This window comes from Prionailurus bengalensis, chromosome D2, assembly GCF_016509475.1.
Source record: "Prionailurus bengalensis isolate Pbe53 chromosome D2, Fcat_Pben_1.1_paternal_pri, whole genome shotgun sequence".
Lineage (NCBI taxonomy): Eukaryota > Metazoa > Chordata > Mammalia > Carnivora > Felidae > Prionailurus > Prionailurus bengalensis.
In genome coordinates, this window is record NC_057351.1 from 36,637,087 (window position 1) to 36,655,996 (window position 18,910).

The 18,910-nt window shown below is 42.7% G+C and overlaps 1 protein-coding gene across 35 annotated transcripts in view; it reads right to left on the minus strand.

Annotated features, from left to right (window-relative positions):
• Nucleotides 1-843: 843 nt before the first annotated feature.
• Nucleotides 844-18,910, minus strand: part of KCNMA1 (potassium calcium-activated channel subfamily M alpha 1) — a 733,580-nt gene continuing 715,513 nt past the window's right edge. For 11 of the 35 annotated variants that reach the window (XM_043596656.1, XM_043596649.1, XM_043596637.1 and 8 more), the window contains 5 exons: nucleotides 15,671-15,865; nucleotides 13,663-13,781; nucleotides 11,066-11,290; nucleotides 8,738-8,766; nucleotides 844-1,615 (listed from right to left, as the gene is read on the minus strand). In XM_043596656.1, the coding sequence (XP_043452591.1) occupies nucleotides 1,461-1,615; nucleotides 8,738-8,766; nucleotides 11,066-11,290; nucleotides 13,663-13,781; nucleotides 15,671-15,865 (723 nt within the window). In that variant the 3' untranslated portion in view covers nucleotides 844-1,460. Of the gene's footprint in view, nucleotides 1,616-8,623; nucleotides 11,291-13,662; nucleotides 13,782-15,670; nucleotides 15,866-18,910 lie in introns of those variants that run through there. The other 24 variants (XM_043596666.1, XM_043596643.1, XM_043596674.1 and 21 more) reach the window with 4 other exon arrangements.

Below are 18,910 nucleotides of genomic sequence, written 5' to 3' on the forward strand. Positions count from 1 at the left end.
TGACATTTTTAAGAAAAGAAAAATCACTATCACATCCATGCTTCTCATAGACCCTGATGATTGTATAAAAGATTGATCATTTTGAAGTTGAAAGATTTGCTAAATCGTTTGGAACGTAACAGTTGCCGGGACAGAGAGCATGCAAGCCACAGCAGAGCTCTGAGATTTGGTAATTGTGTCTGATGGCTAGAAAAATCTTTGAGCACAGTTGGAAGTGGCTGATACATTTGATTTCATTGCTGGTCATTTTCAAAGGCCTTTTCTAACAGTCTGTATTGAGCGCATTCATTGCTTTCCTTTTGTCGTTATTATGTTTTACACTGTTGCAGCTAGTTTGAGTGTTTTGTCCCAGCAACTAAAGGAAGGCTGGAAAAAATAAAATCTGGGCAAAAGTAGTCTCTTTGATCATGAAAATGTTCTGACTTTTTAACAAAAACTCAGTGAAAAGAATGATTGCGTTATCATATCCTATTATTAAGTGGAACTACCCATTGGTGTTCACAAACTTTCAGGCTAGAAGCTCTGAGATTTGAGGAGTGGGGAGAAAGCCCACCAGAGCCTCCCAGAGTTGAAATTACTTGCGCAGGTGGTTTGGAGATAGGGAATGGGAAGCATAACAGCATGGAGGAGTCCCCACCATCAGAACAACAAACAGAGCAATATCTTGTGTGAGTCTGGTCCTCAACTTCCACGTCCCAGGCGTGCTCACACCCCTCCTGGCATCGTTAGTTGGCTGGATAAACCTGATCTGGCAATTGTAGCAAAGCTGCAAGAAGGTCTTCCCTTTAAATATACGAACAAAGGGAGGAGAAATACAGAATGAAAACTAAAACTACAAAAATATGACTTTCAACTGTGAAAATAAATAAGTTTCCATTTATTAAGAGCTGGTGTCAGTGCAGCTAAAATACACACCCATCCAGGAAATTCACCTGCCCCCTTTTGTCTTCTTATATGAATTTACTAAAATACATGTTTACATCATTGGACCATTTTAAAATTGTTTTAGCAATCCATTTGCCTTCATTACGATCAATTGTGGTGGTGACCATCATTCTCCTCAAAGAAAAAGACAGAAAGAAGAGAAATACATATTAAGGAGTCTGGCCACTTACTCATTTTGATTTTGCATTGTTTAGATACAGGGAAGATATTGGACAATGAAAAAAAAAGAAAAAATATATTTTCTTTCTAATAAATAAAAATAATTTAAAATGCTAGAGGCTATACATGACTATTTTAATATGTTCATTTATAAATGAAATCATTTTCTTTTCCAAAATACATGGAAGCAATATTCAAGGCAGACAAAGAGAAAGATCTGTCTACTTTATTTTTCTTGCAATTCTCGCTTATCCTAACGTTTCCACCAGTGATTCAGCATGTAAGAGGAAGAAAAGTCACATCACCATTTATGAAGTTTGTCAGGCTTTAAAAAAAGAGTTCTGGTCTCCTGGAAGTCAACATTCATCTTCAACTTCTCTGATTGGTGGGATCAAGCTGCTTGTGGATTTATATTGGTTGATCTGGTTAGCCATGTGGGTACTCATGGGCTTGATTTGAATGTTTCTGGGATAGGCATTATCCGGTTCATCTGTAAACCATTTCTTTTCTGCTAAAGGGCAAAACGGATAGAGAACAAGAAGGAGAAATGAGAAGCTTAATTAGTCCTAGGGTAAAGCCTTTGGAAAGTTCCTTGAAAAAAAAATGCAAAAATGTAATCGATAGAAGCTGACAGTGAATATAGTTGCTAAGAGGGAGTGCAGTGTAGGGAGAATTCCAGAACCTGGGACAGCTCTGCTGCCTGTGGCAAGTAATGACCAGCGTGCCCTTGGGACTTGCAAGGACCATGGGTAGGACCTCTGAGAACAAAGAGGGGTTGGAAGAGGAACTCCAGCAATGTTCTCTGGGGTTCCTTTAGTGGACTGGGAATGTTTGGTGGGAAGGAGATGCTGAATATATCAAATATTGGGCATAAACACTGTGCCTGAGGAAAGATTTGTGTGTTCACTGATTTGAGTGAAACATGAAGGAAGTCGTCCCCGACACAGAGTCAGTGATCTGGAACCTTATGCAGGATCTCCTCTTCCCAACCTGTACTTAGCTTTGTTTGTACGAGACATACTTGAAGTTATATCTCAATATACCACTCTTCTGTATTTTTTTTTTTGCAGCCAGTTTTGAGGGTCTTAAAGGAAGCCCACAGATTTTGCTGGGTAATGAGACTGAAAATCAGAATGGTGACCAATGTTTTAAGACGGTTTTGAGATGGCTTTTTATTTCAAGAAAGAAAGCTCTGTGTTGGTATACAGTCATGAAAAGAATTCCTACTGGCAATATCTTAACCGACTATAATAATCCAAGCTGTTGACAAGGGAGCTTGACGACATCTTGGCATTTCATTTCCACCCTAAACACAGAGATGGCTGGGGGAGAACGCTGAGTCAGAGTGTTCGGGGGCTGGGGAGAGGAAGAAAATGGCCTAGTATCCTCGTGGCACTTCAGTGGTATTTTACAGGATTCAGGCCTTGCCCCCGCCTTTTTCTAGGATTTGAAACTTTCTGCATAATCAGCTATGTGTACAGATATGAAGAGACTGGGCAAATAAGACATTCTAATTTGGGAATCATATTAGTGGCTTAGGAAAAGAAAAGAAAAAAGGAAAAAGCTTTCAGGCACATCCACTGCTCTAGAGACAATGGCTTCTCTTCTACCTATCAGAACAATTCACAACTGCCCTGTTCATGGTTCTGGACTGATACGTAACAAAAATTGCTCACCTGGCTTGATAGAGAAGTGTATGTGTGTGCATGTGCGTCTGTCGGATGGGCTAATGATCTACAAATTCAGCATCTGTGATCAGCTCACGATCGCTCTGCTTATTTCTCCTTGATCTATACTTTCTCTTGCTGTGTCAAGTCTGAGCCCTCAATGTAAACACTGTCACCGGAGTGGGTTAGTGAGAGCTTGCTCACTACCCTTTGTTCAGCAGCTCAGTTTACCCCCAGGAAACTACTGTCTCTCTCTTGGATCATTCTCCACTCCCCTTTCTCCTGCTCTGGCTCTCTCACCTATTATAATTAAGTTCACTTTGATTTGAACAGATTGGACGATAGGAATTCATAATGCTACATCCTCACAGTGAAGCTAACTGATTAAGTGCTTTAAATTATTCCCCCTGACAGAATGATAAAGTTACAATCTGTTCTGAGATGATCTACAGCTTGCCAGACTCCTACAGCTTCTTTCTACATTCATTTATCTTTTTGTCAAGCAGAGTTTTTTTTTTTTCCTAAGCTTCAATTCCATAGATCTTTTAAAGTCATCAGCACATCTGAATTATTAATGAGGCTTTAGAGGCAAGGTTCCTGATGGACTGGTTAAAAAAGGTTGTATAGAAATCCAGGACTGTGTACACATCAAAATAATTTCAGCTCCATTTAAAAAACCATTTAGTTCAAGTGTGACATAGATGAACCATTATGCATTTGTGGAAACCAATTTTTTGTGATCTACGATTAAACTAACCTTTCAGAGAGGAGTAAAGTGTGATGGTTATCATGTTTTAAAAGCATTGCCAGGCCGCTGAAACAATTTCAAACTACGACTTTTTCCAACGGTTTATGTATAAAGATGATTTTCAGAAGAGCTGAACCTAGCGCCTGTGCTGTTTGCCTGAGCTGCCCTTGGTTTTGGCTGTGCCACTGTGTGGACTGATTTTGCAAAGGGATTTAGTGCTGGGTTGGACATGCCAGGTTGGAAAGGAGACTGAACTCTGTTGATGGAAACGAGTAGGTCTTTTGGGCGAAAGACCTAAGACAGCTGCAATTTGCTGAAATTTTTACAACTGCTGCAGAGAATAATTGTTCAGAATTTAGTCTTTACAGTTCAATTCAAAGTTGGCATTTTGACCTTTCACGGCAGAGAGAATATCAATTTCCTTCTGCTGTCGGTAAGATAGAGAGCATTATTTCCCCGTTTAAGCTTCATTCTCTTTCTTTCTAAATTTCTCTCCAAAAAAGAAAATCTAAGAAGAGTAGCCCCTGTGTTTTGGCCACTGAACTTCCACACAAGAAGGACTTGTATTAAAGTGCATCCTGGCGATGAGTTGAGGTTTTTGTTATGCCTGAGAAACATGCTTTTTAATTTGGGTACCTTGTAAGATATAAACATATATGTTGTTGGAGACTTGGTTGGATAGGATGTTGAGGAAATGGAAATATATCAATGCTCTGAGCATTCTAGTAAAATATCCAGGGGCAAAGATATTTCATGAAAAGATTCTCCCACAGGGCATCAGAGGAACACACACTTAACTGATCGCCAGTCGTTTTCTTCGACAGAGAGTGCGTTGAGCATGATGATGACACTTTGGTTCACTGAATCTCATCTTCCAAAGAAGAAACTGTGCCAATGGGAAGCTACAACATTGGCTATAGGAAGAATACTCAGGGAAAGGATTTAAATGGGTGCTGAAGTGGTCCAGGATAAATCCAAATCCCTGGGTTTATCTCCTCTCCCTGCCTCATCCCCTATGCCAAAAAGATTTCCGGGAGCTTCATTTTTGTTCCTAAAATGGGAGGGGCAATGGATCTAGCTGCAAGGAGCTCCTCACTGTCAGAAAAACAAAAAACAAACAAACAAAAAAAAACCCAGCCCTATTTGTTAAGTCTCTTGAGGATGCAAAGCATGACATCATCACTGCAAGTACAGTGCGTGACTTGCCCAGATCAGGAAAGGAAGGCATTTTAGGCTCTGGCAAGTGGGCTAGAACAACATAGTGACTGCAGAAGAGATGCCTCTAAAAGACTTGGCACTACCATCGGGAGAAGGCACCTATCAAGACCAGCCACGCCATGAGCTATCCACCATGGACCAGTGATGAGGTGTGGGCTAAGGAGATGGCGTGGGGCAGTGGGGAAGTCTAAATGGATCTGGAGTCTCACATGGTAGTTGCATGGCTCCAAGAAAGTCACTATGTAATTGATCTCTGCTAGTTTCTCTTCTGTAAAATGGGCTAGTGATCAAGTCTTCCTAATGTGGTCTGGATGAAAGGGGCTAGTGCTGGTGAAGCACTTACTGCAGGTCCAGATACGGTAAATAAACGTGAGCACGTACGTCTGTTAGTAATAGTAGCCACATCACAGCATAGTGGCAGAGTTCATAGCCCAGCTTTAAATTCCACTCTGCCACTTTCTGGCTGGATGCCTTTGAACAAATCTTTCAGATTCTGCATCCTTCAAACAGAGATGCTAACCACATGTACATCTGAGCTTGTGTGAGGATTGAATGAGTTAATGTATGTAAAGTGCTTAGAAAAGTATCTGGCACCGAATAAGCACTAAGGTGTCAGTCAGCTTGTCACATAAGGTTATGTTACACGTTAGCATTAACGTGAATATTCTCAGTACTAAAGGGTTACGTAAGGATGGGCGGTACTTTTCAGTGTGGCTCCAAATGAACCAGGGATGGAGAACTAAGGAACACAAATTGGGGTGCTGGCCCACAGAATGGGGATTTTGGCAGCAGAGATGACAGAGGAGGATTCACTTGGGCTACCTTCGTTTGGAAGGTAAGGAGAGGAAGGAGTGACCCAGTGTTCTTTCTGGGGGGTTCAAGGATGCTACCCTGCTGTGGGACCTGTATCCTTGAAATAATGGCTTTATACTCAACAGGTGCCCTATCCCATCCATGAACCATCTGCGTCTTCCATTGCTATTTTCATCACTGAGACACAAGGGTCCAGGGTATGAGTGAGGACTTCCCCAAGCCATAAGGAGCCTGGAGGAGTGGGCTATGGGTGGGAAAGAATGCCAGAGCTGGGCGGACCTGACTGCCTGGATGCCTGCAAGCAGAGAAATAGGCTGCACTATGAAAACTGAGCCTCGCTGTCTCTGTGGGTTGTCAGTGCTGTGGGATTTAGCCTTTTCACATAACTACTCCCCAGAGAAGAGTACACGAAAGGAGAGATGATAATACAGCAAACGTATTTGAAATAATTGGTCCTCTTCTCGCTGTACCACAAGCTGAGGTTTAGAGAGAGAGGGCTTGAAAGAAAAAGGCTGTTTGGGTAGAGACAACAGCTGAGAACAGTAAGCCCTAACCAGGAGCTGATGCCTTCAAAGGTAACGCTGTATGGTTTCACAGCTCACCTTTCCGGAGGCAGGCTGGCTTTGCCCTCTGCCTGGCAGACCCTGAGGCCCACAGTGGACCCACCCATGCATACTGCCTTCTTTCCTCTCCATGGGCAAAGTATGGCTATTTCATAGAAATGAAAGTCATTTGTACCCAAACCAAGGCAGCTTCCATTTATGAAAACTGTCATTTGCAATTGTCCGCCATGGCTCTAGTTTCCTCTTTTCACTGAAAGTCTGATGCTGCCATTCGCTGGGGAGAGCAAACTTCCCCCTTTGGCCCTTTCCTGGGGCCTTGATTCAGCTGCACCCCGAGGACAGACTCTTCACTGTTCCCTTTTGGATGGCAAGGGGTAGGCCCCCTCACCTCCCTAGGCAATAGATATGTAATCTCCTGGTGGGAGACAGGCAACCAATTTAGTGATAAGTGCCCACAGCTTATTCTTCATCATGTTATGACAAAACAGGGATGGGCTGAAGAAGCTGCTGGAGACACTGATTTTTACCCTGTCTTGACTTCCGTGGCCCCCCAAGTTTCTACACTATCCTCTTTATCCTTCCAAAACCTGAGGGATAGGATCCTGTTGCTATAGGAACCTGGCAGGTTGATTTAATTGTCCCTATTGGGATGCAGATACCTTTAGGCTTTTCCCATGCTGAAGAAGAGCCAGTCTAAGGTTTTTCTGGTCATCTGAGATCTTGACAATACTGGCTGGAGGCACAGTCAGTTCTGTCTCATGGAACTTAGGAGGGTGTTCCCCTTCTCAGAAGAAAGTGCCAATAGCACAGTAGCATCGGGAAGCACCTAGAGGCATTCACTGTTTTTTTTTTTTTTTTTTGATAAGCCAAAGGAGTAAAGATAATGTATAACATGATGAATGGTATAAAAATATTTAAGGTCAATTTATTTCAAAATATTACTGAGCGTTATTGTAATGTTCTGGGTCACAATCCTTAATATTCATAACAGAATCTGATACTTCTCCAGTTGTGGTAGAACTCTATGTATATGGGTCCATCTTTCCCTTTATACATCTGAACTGGCTTCAGGAAGGACCCTGGGTAGCAGTCCTTAGGGGTGTTGATGATTTTATGATCATCTGGGTGAACATTGAGGCCGAGAAAGCTTCACTGCACCTCCCGGTCTACCCACTCAAGGTTCAGCCCTTCAAAGCCTAAAGCAAATTGGACTGAATGGCTCACAGACTGCTTCTCTTCTAGAATGGTACAGATAATTGAGTTTCTAGCTATTGCTCTTTTAAAATGTATAGACCTTCTTTTCAAATAATTCTTTCACTTTCTACCTTTACCTACTTCTTTCTCCTTCTTTCTTTCTCTTTCTCTTCTTTTCTCTTTCTTTCTTTCTTTTCTTCTCTTTTTCTTTCCTCTTCTATTCTTTTTTTTTATGGGGAGCAGGAAAGGGAGAGACATAATATGAGAACCCTGTGTACTTCCTAAGAGAACCTGAGGGGGAATGGGGAAGTTTGGGGTCACATGGAAAACAATGGAGGAGACTCTGTGTTCTGTTGAGGAAAGTATAATACAGTAGTTTTAGCTAACAGAATAGAGGTCACAATGATACCTTTTCATCATTGAATATATCATTGGCCAAATACTATAGTCAACTCTCAAGTGTGTGCCCTAAGTCCAGGGAAAATTCCAAAGTTACATCTCATGTCATAGTCTGTTCCCACTCCATTCCTGTCACAGCATCATCTCAGAGCTGCTAACAGACTGTATATAACACGCATTTTGGATTTACTTCTATCTGCCCAATCTCTGGTTGGGATTGAACAAAGGCAGGTGACAGGAGAGACCTGGAAAATACAGAGACTGAGTCATGAAACCTCAGATCACTGGGTGTGGGCTATGAGTTGATACACATAACTGAACAGTTTTAACTTGGGGTCATCCTGATCAAACATAAAGGAGACCAATGTTCTGTCATTAATGAACCTCCTGGTCTAAATTAAAAAGAGGGACAAAATATTAACCAAGAAGCAGGTTTGCCAAATGGAGTAGCTGCAAATGTTTTCCAGCGAAGTTTATCACCTGGCATCACACTTGTAGTAGGTCTTGCCAAGATAAACACAGAGATGTGGACAGACTGATGGGGGGGCCGGGTTGGGGTAGTGGTAATGGGGGGAAGTGGAGGAAGCTGGGTTTCTTGATGGCAAAAGGCTTTTGGACTTGGAGCAAGGTACCAAGGTGGGCAGGGAGGCCACGTGCAGATTTGAAGGCAAGCCAGATGGAGAGAAGTTCCCCCCAAATTACCCAACCCCAAAACCAAGAACACCAAAACAAACTCTAAGGGATCTAGCGGTAGCAGCAGCACAGCCTCATTGCGCTGAGCAATTTAGAAAGTGGAGGAAAGAGAAGTAGGGAGGGAAGGGGAGGGGGAAGGGGAGGAGGAAAAAAAAAAGCAAAACAAACTAAAGAAAACCACAAACAGAACAATATAAACAAAAAGAAACAAACCAATAACAGAATAAAATTTGTAACTCCTTTTTTTTTTTAATGTCACAAAAGTTTTCACAAGGACAACGTTATAGAAGAAAACCCCCAGCAGTGGCTAGGTCATGCAGAACCATTAATTGTCATACCTTGGCCCATTCTATTCATCCTTGTTGCACTTTAGAGAGAGAAGTAAGCTATGTGAGTTTTACAATGCTTTTAAACTGTCATATTTCCTGTCGAGCACTTTAACTGGCACATTCTTATAGTTATAAATGTTCTATGGGCACAACTTTATAACCTCCTTTGCAAAGAATGCATGAAAAGCTCTTCATGATCCCAAACTGGGGTATACGTGTGTGTATATATATATATATATATATACACACACACACACGTATATGTGTGTGTGTGTGTACATATATGTAGATATAGATATAGTTCTATATAAAAGGATAGATAGTTATACGTAATATAGAAATCGATATATATGGGGACAAAAATAATTTGAAAAAAAATTCTTCCACTCGTAGGGCTTTTTAATATACATGTATACAATTTTTCCCCACCCCATTCCTGGTCTGAATACTGCCCTGTCTTTGGTGTGGGGGCACAGGTGCAGACTGAACCTCACCATTTTGTCAGTAAAAGTGCTTGTCAATTCACACAGCAAGCAAATCTCCAAAACTATCATGCTTAGGGGAGAGAGGGGATCCGAAATCTAAACTCAAAGCATTCACCATAAAAACACCTTTTTAGAGATGGTACCACTGTGGCATATTTCTCCTCCCCTCCACCCCTATTCTGTTTGGTGGAATCTGCTCAAGTAGACACTTCAAACAGGTATACGCCAGCCCAGGGCTAGTCCACACACAGGATAATTCGGTTATGGTGGAGTTTGCCGATTCATAAGAACTAAGGCACCGCCTACAGCATGCATAAACATCTGACAACTGTATGCTGAAAAAGGGATTTTTCTACCTTTCAGCTCATGCTTTACTAACTGTTCAAAAAGGAAGGAAAGAAAGAAAAAAGAAAAAAAAACCAAGAATTATACCAAAATGTGTTTGGCTCACTGTTGCACACTTCTTCTCCCCCGTCTCATGACGATAAGGAGTGGTTCGCTATTACCGTCATTCACCTGCCTAAGTGAATTGGCTGTGTTCAAGAAATTGAGGAGGAGGAATTTTCCCACCAGCTTCCTGCTTTGGGACAGCCAGCGCCATGCAGCTGTGCCCACAGTTTGAAGTAGTAGCTAGCTTTTGTCTCTGTCGAGTCAACTGTGGCTCGATCCCCCCACAATCTGATTTATTTAGCATGTTGGCTCCTAGAAAAACATGATCTGCTGCTGGGTTTATCTTCCTCACACTCTAGCTTGGCCCCAGCCCCTGCTCCTGCCTGGCACTGGGGCCTTAGCTAATCAAACAAAGGGGAGTAAAAAGGTCCCCTGAGAATGCATGGAAAAATACTCGCTCTTTCCTGAGCATTATTTATTCTGTACATAAGGTAAGTAATTCACCTTTTAAAAGATGTAAAAGTCCCAGGAAGGCAGTTTTTAATGACTTACATCTGATATTTATGATACATATGGCTTTTCATCCCAAATGTCAAAAGTGAAAGAAAAAAAAATAGCTAGTCATATGGCATAAGGAGACAGAATAACAATTTAATATGCAATCAAACCTCTGTTCACTTAGATGACTAGAATTTGATACATCCACAAATGGGATACGATTCTTTCCTCCATAGTAAGGGTAGAAATGTGCCGAAGAACTCCCAGAGGAAGCTAGATCTGGGACGAAAGGCCTTGGTGAGTAAAAAAAGCTAGGATGTTCTCTTACAAAAGCAGATGCTTAATAATCTTCTACACAAATGGCGAAAGCCTCTTAAATGCTTCGCGATACTTCAGCCCAGAGAGTGAGAGTGGAAACAATCGATGTGTTTTTGTTGCTTTTTGGTTGCTTGCTTCAAAGAAATGTGTATGTGTATATTATTGCGTGTGTATTAAAAAAGAAGAAGAAAGAAAGAAAGGAAAACAACAACAAAATCAAAACCCGAAGCACCCTGATAATCCTGATCAATCAGAACAAACTTTTCTTCTACATTAACTAAACTTGCTTTGCATAACTGACATGGATGACAATGACGCTCCTCTACTCTGCGAACTCCTTCCTGCAGTGAGCTATTTATGTCTGGAGCATGCCTTTGGGTTATTTTTCCCCTAGAATCATAAATAACTTTTGGTCCTTCTGCTTATTTGCTGTTGTGCTCAAGGGTTTTATGGTGGTGAAATAAAAATGGCAACCACATGCACACTATCATACATATGCAAATATGTGTAAAAAAAAGGGGGTGGCTACAGGGGAAAAGGGGGGAAGTTACTGTTGGAAACACCCACTGGGGAAATGAGTGGCAGATACAGTTTCACACACGGTGGCAGTGGATACACATATCAGAGGCGCTCTTCCTGCACGTACTTCTGTTTGTCTCGGGACTCCCGGGACTTGGGTCGGTTGGGTCGGTTTGCGGTGGATGGGATGGAGTGCACGGAGGAGCTCTTCTTGCTGGATGACTGGGACGAGTGGGAGGAATGGGAGAGGCTGGCCCGGGACTGGCCGGCGTTGTGGTCAAACTGCATCAAGCAGAAGATCAGGTCTGTCGGCACGAGCTCAAACTCGTACGGGGGGTTGGTGATGACGTACCTGGACAGGGAAGCAAATGGGTCACAGAATGAGGACAACTGGGTGCGTATTTCACCTCTCATCGAACCGAAAAGGATCCTCAGGTCTTGCAGAGGATCTGGAAGGCTTCTACCTGGTCCAAGACCTTAAATATTATCTTCCAAGCTGAACTAGCTCTTCCTCTCTTCAGCTCAGCGCAGGTGGCCAGCCGTGAGCCCCGGCACCAGAGGCTCAATTGGTGCCCGTGGTGGGGGAACCACACCGTGCTTCTGATGGTCCCCACCCCTTTCCACTGAAGTTCGAGTTCACTTCTGATCCCGAGTAGCCCAGGTGCGTGCAGGAGGTTCACTGACTGCACCGCCTCTTTTGCTAGAGAATGTTCTGACACACCTTACAGGGTCTTTGTTTCCCATGACCTAACATCTTCTCAGCCTTTTCTCACTCTTTACCTTTTACAAATCAATTTTGGTGGGGATTTTTTTCTAAATGAGAGAAGATAAGATCCCTCCCTGCCTCTGTGCCAGTCCTGCTTTAACTATTCTCAATCCCATCAAGCTTTCTCTGGTTAACACCAGACACTGCTAACACAAAACAAAACAAAACAAAACAAAACAAAACAAAACAAAACAACAACCAAAAAAACCCCACCGTCTCCTCTCTAGTAGTAGGAGATCCCAAAGTGGGTCCTCAAGCCAAGACACATCAGCAACACCGGGGCATCACTTAAAATGCATTTTCTTGGGGGTGCATGGATGGCTCAGTGGGCTAAGTGTCCAACTCCTGATTTCGGCTCCGGCCATGATCTCCCAGTTTGTGAGTTCTGGCCCTGTGTCGGGCTCTGTGCTGACAGTGCAGGGCCTCGTTGGGATTCTCTCTCTCTCTCCCTCTCTTTCTGCCCTTCCCCTGCTTGTGCATGCTCTCTCTCTATCAAAACAAGTAAACATTTGAAAATAAATAAAATGCAACTTCTTTTATTTATTTTTTTTTTTTGAGAGGGAGACGGGGAAGGGCAGAGGGAGATATAATCTTTTTTAATTTAATTTTTAATTTTTTAAATTATTTTCTTAAAATTATATAATTTATTCTCAAGTGAGCTAACATACAGTGTATACAGTGTGCATAGATTCCCATGATACATCACTTATATACAACACCCAGTGCTCATCCCAACAAGTGCCCTCCTCAGTGCCCATCACCTATTTTTCCCACCCCCCAACCCCCATCAAGTCTCAGTTTACTCTCTGTGTTTAAGAGTCTCTCATGGTTTGCTTCTTTCTGTGTTTGTACAGACACATGAAAACATGCTCAGCATCATTCATCATCAGGGAAATACAAATCACAACTACATTCAGATACCACCTCACACCAGTCAGAAATCGAGAGAATCATAAACAGGTTCCACACTCAGTATGGAGCCCATCACAGGGCTTGATCCATGACTCTGGGATCATGACCTGAGTTGAAATCAAGAGCTGGATTCTCAAGCAACTGAGCTACCCTGGTGTCCCTAAAATGCAAATTCTTAAGCAACTTCACTCCAGACCTACAGAGTCAGACATTCTGGGGAGTGGGGTCTAGCAATTTGTGTTTTAACAAGCTTTGTAGGTGATTCTGTTGCTCTCTAAACTTTGAGAACTCACTAGTCTACAGCAATTAGCCGCAACTCTGGCTATATACTGTAATCTCTGGGCACTAAGAAATTATCTACACTTTCAAGCCAGACCAGATAAATCAGGGAAAGCAGAATATTTTTAAAAAGCACCCCTGGTGATTCTAACGTGCAAGCAAAGCTGAGAAAGACTAATCTCTGTAGCATTGTTTCTTGAGATATAGTATGCAAATGCACAGATTTGGGTAATTCTATGATATACTTTTAATTTGGGGCTGCTATGAATTTATTTTAGTGCAATTAAAAATATATAACTAGCACACATAAACTATTATAGTTTTCTGCTTAAGGTGATAACACACAAATTTCTTGAAATAAATCTATAAAAGTTTAAAAAGTGAGTCAATTAAAAATATATTAAGTAAAAGCAGAGGCATCTAAGATATGGCAAAGGAAACATCTATCTTAAACACTAGCAATATGAAATATCTCTATACGAGGTACCGGCAGAATAATCCCAGTAGCTAGAGTTTGGAGGAGATGCTCCTGTTCAGGAACTATTCTATAAAACTTGAATTCTTCCCATAATGTCTTTACATCTGCTATGAGGAATTAAAGAAAAAAGCCTCCCATAACCTCCAAACCCAGTGTTGGATTTAATGCGGGCAGAGTCATTTGCATGTTGAGAGCATGTACTTGGACCTTTGCCTTCACAGTGGGAAACAAGACAGGGCATTTCTGTCTCTGCATTCGGGGTGGGAGAGGAGAGTGGAAATATACTCACCTCTTCGTGCATTGGCTGGGGGTGCTGAGGTGAGCATCTCTCAGCCGATAAATTCCAAAACAAAGCATATTATACGTTTTCAGAGCTTTGCAGAACAGATCACCATAACAACCACCATCCTGGGAGACAAGGAAAGAACAGAGAGAAACATTTTCATTTGCCTGGAAGTAGAGGTCCAGGGGGAACAGAGCCTTTTCGTGAAAGCTTGTGTTGGTGTCTCCTCAGTTGGAGGGTCTGTCCCAAGGGACTGGGGCTAAAGAAGTCAATGTGATTAAGAGCCTACATCCAATACTGGTAATTTTGGGGGATCAGATAATGATGGGGTTCTCCTCCGGTTCTCTCCAGTTTTCCATCTGTAGCAATGAGAGCCCTAGAGAGAATGGGCCTCTCTCTCATTCTAAGTGATTGTGTAAGGCTCAAAGCTCTCAGATGCATGTTTGGCAGAGAAGAAACCATCTGGGCAAAATGGCGATTATGTTTAGCCCCAGCTCAGCTGTAATCACTGTGATCTGACCGTGTTGTCAAAACTGCTCGAGTGATAATTAAAATCACTGCGAGGAGAAAAGACCCCACCAGGTGCTACGGTGAAAGACTCTTTCAGGGAAAAGACTGTGTGAAAAGCACAATTTACAGACCTCAGAGATGGCGCGGGTGGAAGAGAATGTGTTTCCCCAGGAGGTGGAGAGCTGCAGGTTGAATAAGTGGGATTCACAGTCCTAATCAGTTCACAGTCACCTCCCAGAGGGTCTGGGGCCCGACATGGAACGTGAAAGCAACTCCACTCACTTGGAAATGCTGGCTTCACACAGCCAGGTGGCTTCAGGTGGGTGTGAGTGTAGGAAGGGCACTGAAGAATGACATCACTGGGAATAAAGTGGCTGCCTTTGTCCTTCTTGTCGTTGGAATTTCCAAATGGGCATCATATTACAGAACACAAATGGGGCCATATCTTACCGTCATTTAAAGTCTTTATCCTTTTAAAGTGTATCAGTAAGTCGGTGATAGATGAAAGGAGCCACGAGCTACAGAAGCTGCCTTTCCAAAAAGCCCAGTCTAACATAGGTCCTTATCCATAACCATACTAAAATATGGTGCAAGTCAGCATCAGAGTTTCAGAATAAATAGAAAAAGTGACCCTTTCCTTGGGCGACGCTATTGTTTGTGCAATAAATGTATTGGTTGCCAAGACTTGTGGCTCCACCCCTTGAACCCATCCGTGGATGCGGTATAGGGCTGTGAATAAGGGTCAAGACTGCATACTTCTGCCCAAGTGTGAGAACCCAGTTGGTGTGTGGAGCCCAAAGGGAGGCACTGGTCATCCCCTCTGCGGCAGGGAGGGCGTGGGGGAGATTAACTGGGTGCAGCCTCAGAGATGCAAAGACCTAGGTCTGGAATTAGAGACATCAAATGGTCCACATGAGATGCCATTTGTTTGGCCAGTGGCTCGAGATGCACATAATTACTGGTGGTGTTTTAAAAACCTCCAATGCCTGGCATATACCCAGATACAAAAAGTCAGAATCCTGGGAACTGGACATGGCCATCAGTGGTTTTGAAAAGCTCCTCATGGGCTATTAATGTGCCTTGGGAGTGAAGTGGCCCTGAGGTAGGCTAAGACCCTGTGGAAAGGGGTCCCAGCCTCGGTCACATGCTGGAATCACCTGATGCCTCCTAGCTCGTGGTAGAAGATACCTAGGGGAGTGAGTAAAGCCCACAGGCTCTGAAGCCAGGGTTCCTGGTTCAAATTCCTGATAGGGCCAGTCTTCCGTCTCTCTGAGCCTCAGTTTCCTTAGAATGTCTGAGAGTAGAACCTATGTCGAAGGATTGCCGTGGGAATAAAGATGAAGGACTGCATGTAAAACACAGCACACCATACACATCACCTCTAGTGAATCACCACAGAAGACAGAAAAGACAGGTGCCTGGCTCCTCACCCTGGCACCCAGTTCACTCTGGCCAAGCCATTCCCAGTCAGTGGGCTCAGGTGACCTCTGCACCATGAACTCACCCCCAGGTCCGCAAAGGGCCCATCCAGCAGCGCTAACTGGGCCACGCGGCAACGGTCCCTGTTGGCCAGCGTCTGGGGGGTGCTATAGCCCCCTCGAAGTGCATTCTCCTCGGCAATCAGAGCTTCGAGCTCTGGCGTGGCTCCTCCAGTCACCAGCGTCCGGATTAGTGTAAGGATATTGTCATTGAAGTATGTCTGGGGAGAGAGTTGGGGGGTAGGGGAGAAAAAAATTCCTTTAAGCAAACACCCTAAAGTCACGACAACAGACATCCAAATTACAACTTTTCTTGGTATCTCCTGTTTAAAGTTCTGGCCTGTCTCTTCAAATAATTTTATGTGGGAAGTGAAAAGACAGCAGCCTCCAATTATTCCATTCTTTTCTCTCTTACTTGGTTCTGCCATGAGAGCTTGACTTTCAAAAACCACTTTAGGGAACTTTTATTAAAGGGCTGATGTCTAAACAGTTGGTGTTTACCATAATTGGTGTCAGTAGGGATGCAAATACTGCTTCCCCTTCCTCGAATCCCACGTGTCTACTAAGGGACTTTGGACCTGGGACACAAATGCAGCTTGCACAGGCTGCTAACCCAAGGAGGACTCCTCCGAGGTCCTGTCACCCTATGCCAGGAAGCCGCCTTCCCCAATGTGGCAAAACTTTGTGTGTTGGAAGGAGATGCCGAGAGCATCATTAGGGCCACACGCTCAACAATTTACTACAACCTTTGATAACAATCTAACCCAGAAGTCTCTATCAATTAAATATGCCAGATAAAATTGCAAGGAGGAAGATGCCCTCGTGTGTGCACTTTGGTTGTTTTGTTTTGTTTTTAATAATCTCAATAGTCTGAGGCAAATACAGAATATGACAGAAGTTTCCTTCTATGTATACATTTCTCTCACACATTAAACATGACAGGTCTGTCAGGAACAAAACAATTAGGGTTTAAAGACATTAATAGGGGGTCAAATCAAAGAGCTCAAAAAGACATACGTCACCCAGCCTAATTTGAGAAAAGTCTCAAGTGAGGGTCTGCATTCCATTTTCCAAGATAAGAAGAAATCAAGCAGGCTGAAGTGAAATCAAAGCAAAGTTTGCCTGTGTCTTCTGAGGGCATGTGGACCTTTGGAAGTGGGTTAGGAAAGATAGCTAAATTTCATTTCAGTGATTTCTCGGTTTACCTGGCAAAACACAGTGGGGAACAAGCCAGGGAAGGACAATTTCCCATCCTGCTTGGCCATCACTAGTTCTATGGCTTGGGGGAGGTGGACTAACCATTCTAGGCTTTGATTTTCTCATCCATAAAATAAGCACAGACATTAGGGTCAAGCACATATGCAAAAAATTCCATGAGGACTTCTGAGTTCAGATGATAGCCGTTCACGGGGCAAGATTCACTTTCCTTACTGAAATACTTGCAAAACACCCAAAGTGATAGAAAATTCTAACAGCAAAGGAAACTAGGAATGTTACTCAGAAGGAGTCACACCCTGAAGAGAATGAATGTATCCTCTACTAAAGCTTAGATGGGCCCCGGGGACACAGAAGCAGAACCAGGGCAGGTACAGGAGGAAATGTTGCTGGTGTGGTCAAGAGATAAGAGCCAGGCGGTGGGTTTAATGCTGGGCTTCACCACTTAGTGGCTGCGTGACCCTGGAAAGTTATTTGTCATTTTTGTTCTTCAGTTTCATGATCTATGAAATGTAATAATGGAGTGGTTATGAGGATAATATAACTAATACATGTGAGGCACATAGAAAAGTGCTTGGTGCACCGGAAGCCCTGATAAATACTTCTGGCCTAATATCAGAGACTTGCAGCTTTTGCTGGTGAGAGGGACACTCAGCTCATCCTCAAACTTCCCTTTTAAAAATCGTTTACACTTGAGGTGAGAGGTAGGCAAACCAAGGCTGTTTACATCATCCCTGAATCTGCACTTCTTTTTTTTTTTAATTTTTTTAATGTTTATTTATTTTTGACAGAGAGAGAGACAGAACATGAGTGGGGGAGAGGCAGAGAGAGAGGGAGACACAAAATATGAAACAAGCTCCGGGCTCTGAGCTGTCAGCACAGAGCCCAGTGTGGGGCTCGAACCCACGAACCACGAAATCATGACCTGAGCTGAAGTTGGGTGCTTAACCGACTGAGCCACCCAGGCACCCCCCCTGAATCTGCACTTCTTAATCTCCCCCCATTATAAGACCCTATTTGGACTCAGCAGTGGCACAGCAAATGTCACCAGGGTGCTGAATCCTGGGAGGGGACAGCAGTAATGGGAAGAGCCACTAGAGTTGTGTTCTAGTAGGGGTCACCTTGGGGAAAATCCACAAACATGTCCGAAGTTTTCGGAGGTAAATCCACAGCCCTACAGTCATATAACCCACCATGAGAAGCAGAAGACCCCTACTTAACCCTGTGGCACATTAAATGAGTGAGTGCTGAGCAAAGAACTTTGACAAGGGTCTCTGCACTATAATCACCCTTTTAGATCAAGACCAAGAGGAGGAATCTAACAGCTAGCGAGGTGGGAAGCAGAACAGTCAAGACCTCAAATACTGAAAAACAGACCTCTCCTTGCTCAAAGATAGAGAGAAATAAAAAGAGCCAGTATACATATTTTTAAAAAAGGAACCATAACATTTAAGATATAAAGGAAAAGCATCATTTTGACTGATTAAATTGTTAGTGGAAGAAGTAATAGGAAAAGATCAAAGCATCTGTTTTGGAATCAAAATAATTTTTTCTTAAATATGGTTTCTATAAGAAGTAAAAGATCAGATTATAAGAAAGCTGACTTCATACAACTTACCCAATCACTTTTTTATGTAAGATATTTAAATTAAAATGGATATGATTAGAGATGATTAAAAGAATCCAATACCCTTCTTAAGACCAGGAACAAGACAAGGAAGTCAACTCTCACCACCTCTATTCAACAGAGCACTGGGGGCTCTAGCCAAGGCTAGAAAAAAATAAGGTATCCATATCCAAAATGTTTCTGTTTACAGAGAACATGATGTTATATACAGAAAATTCTAAGGTATCTATTAAAATTCAATCATAGGTAATAAATGTGTTCAGCAAGTTTCCAAGTACAAAATCAATATACAAAAAAATCATTTGTATATCTATATGCTTGCAATGAACAATACAAGAATAAAATTAAGATATTCCACATATATTAGCATCATAAAGAATAAGTACTTAGGAATAAATTTAACCAAGGAGGTGCAAGACTAGTA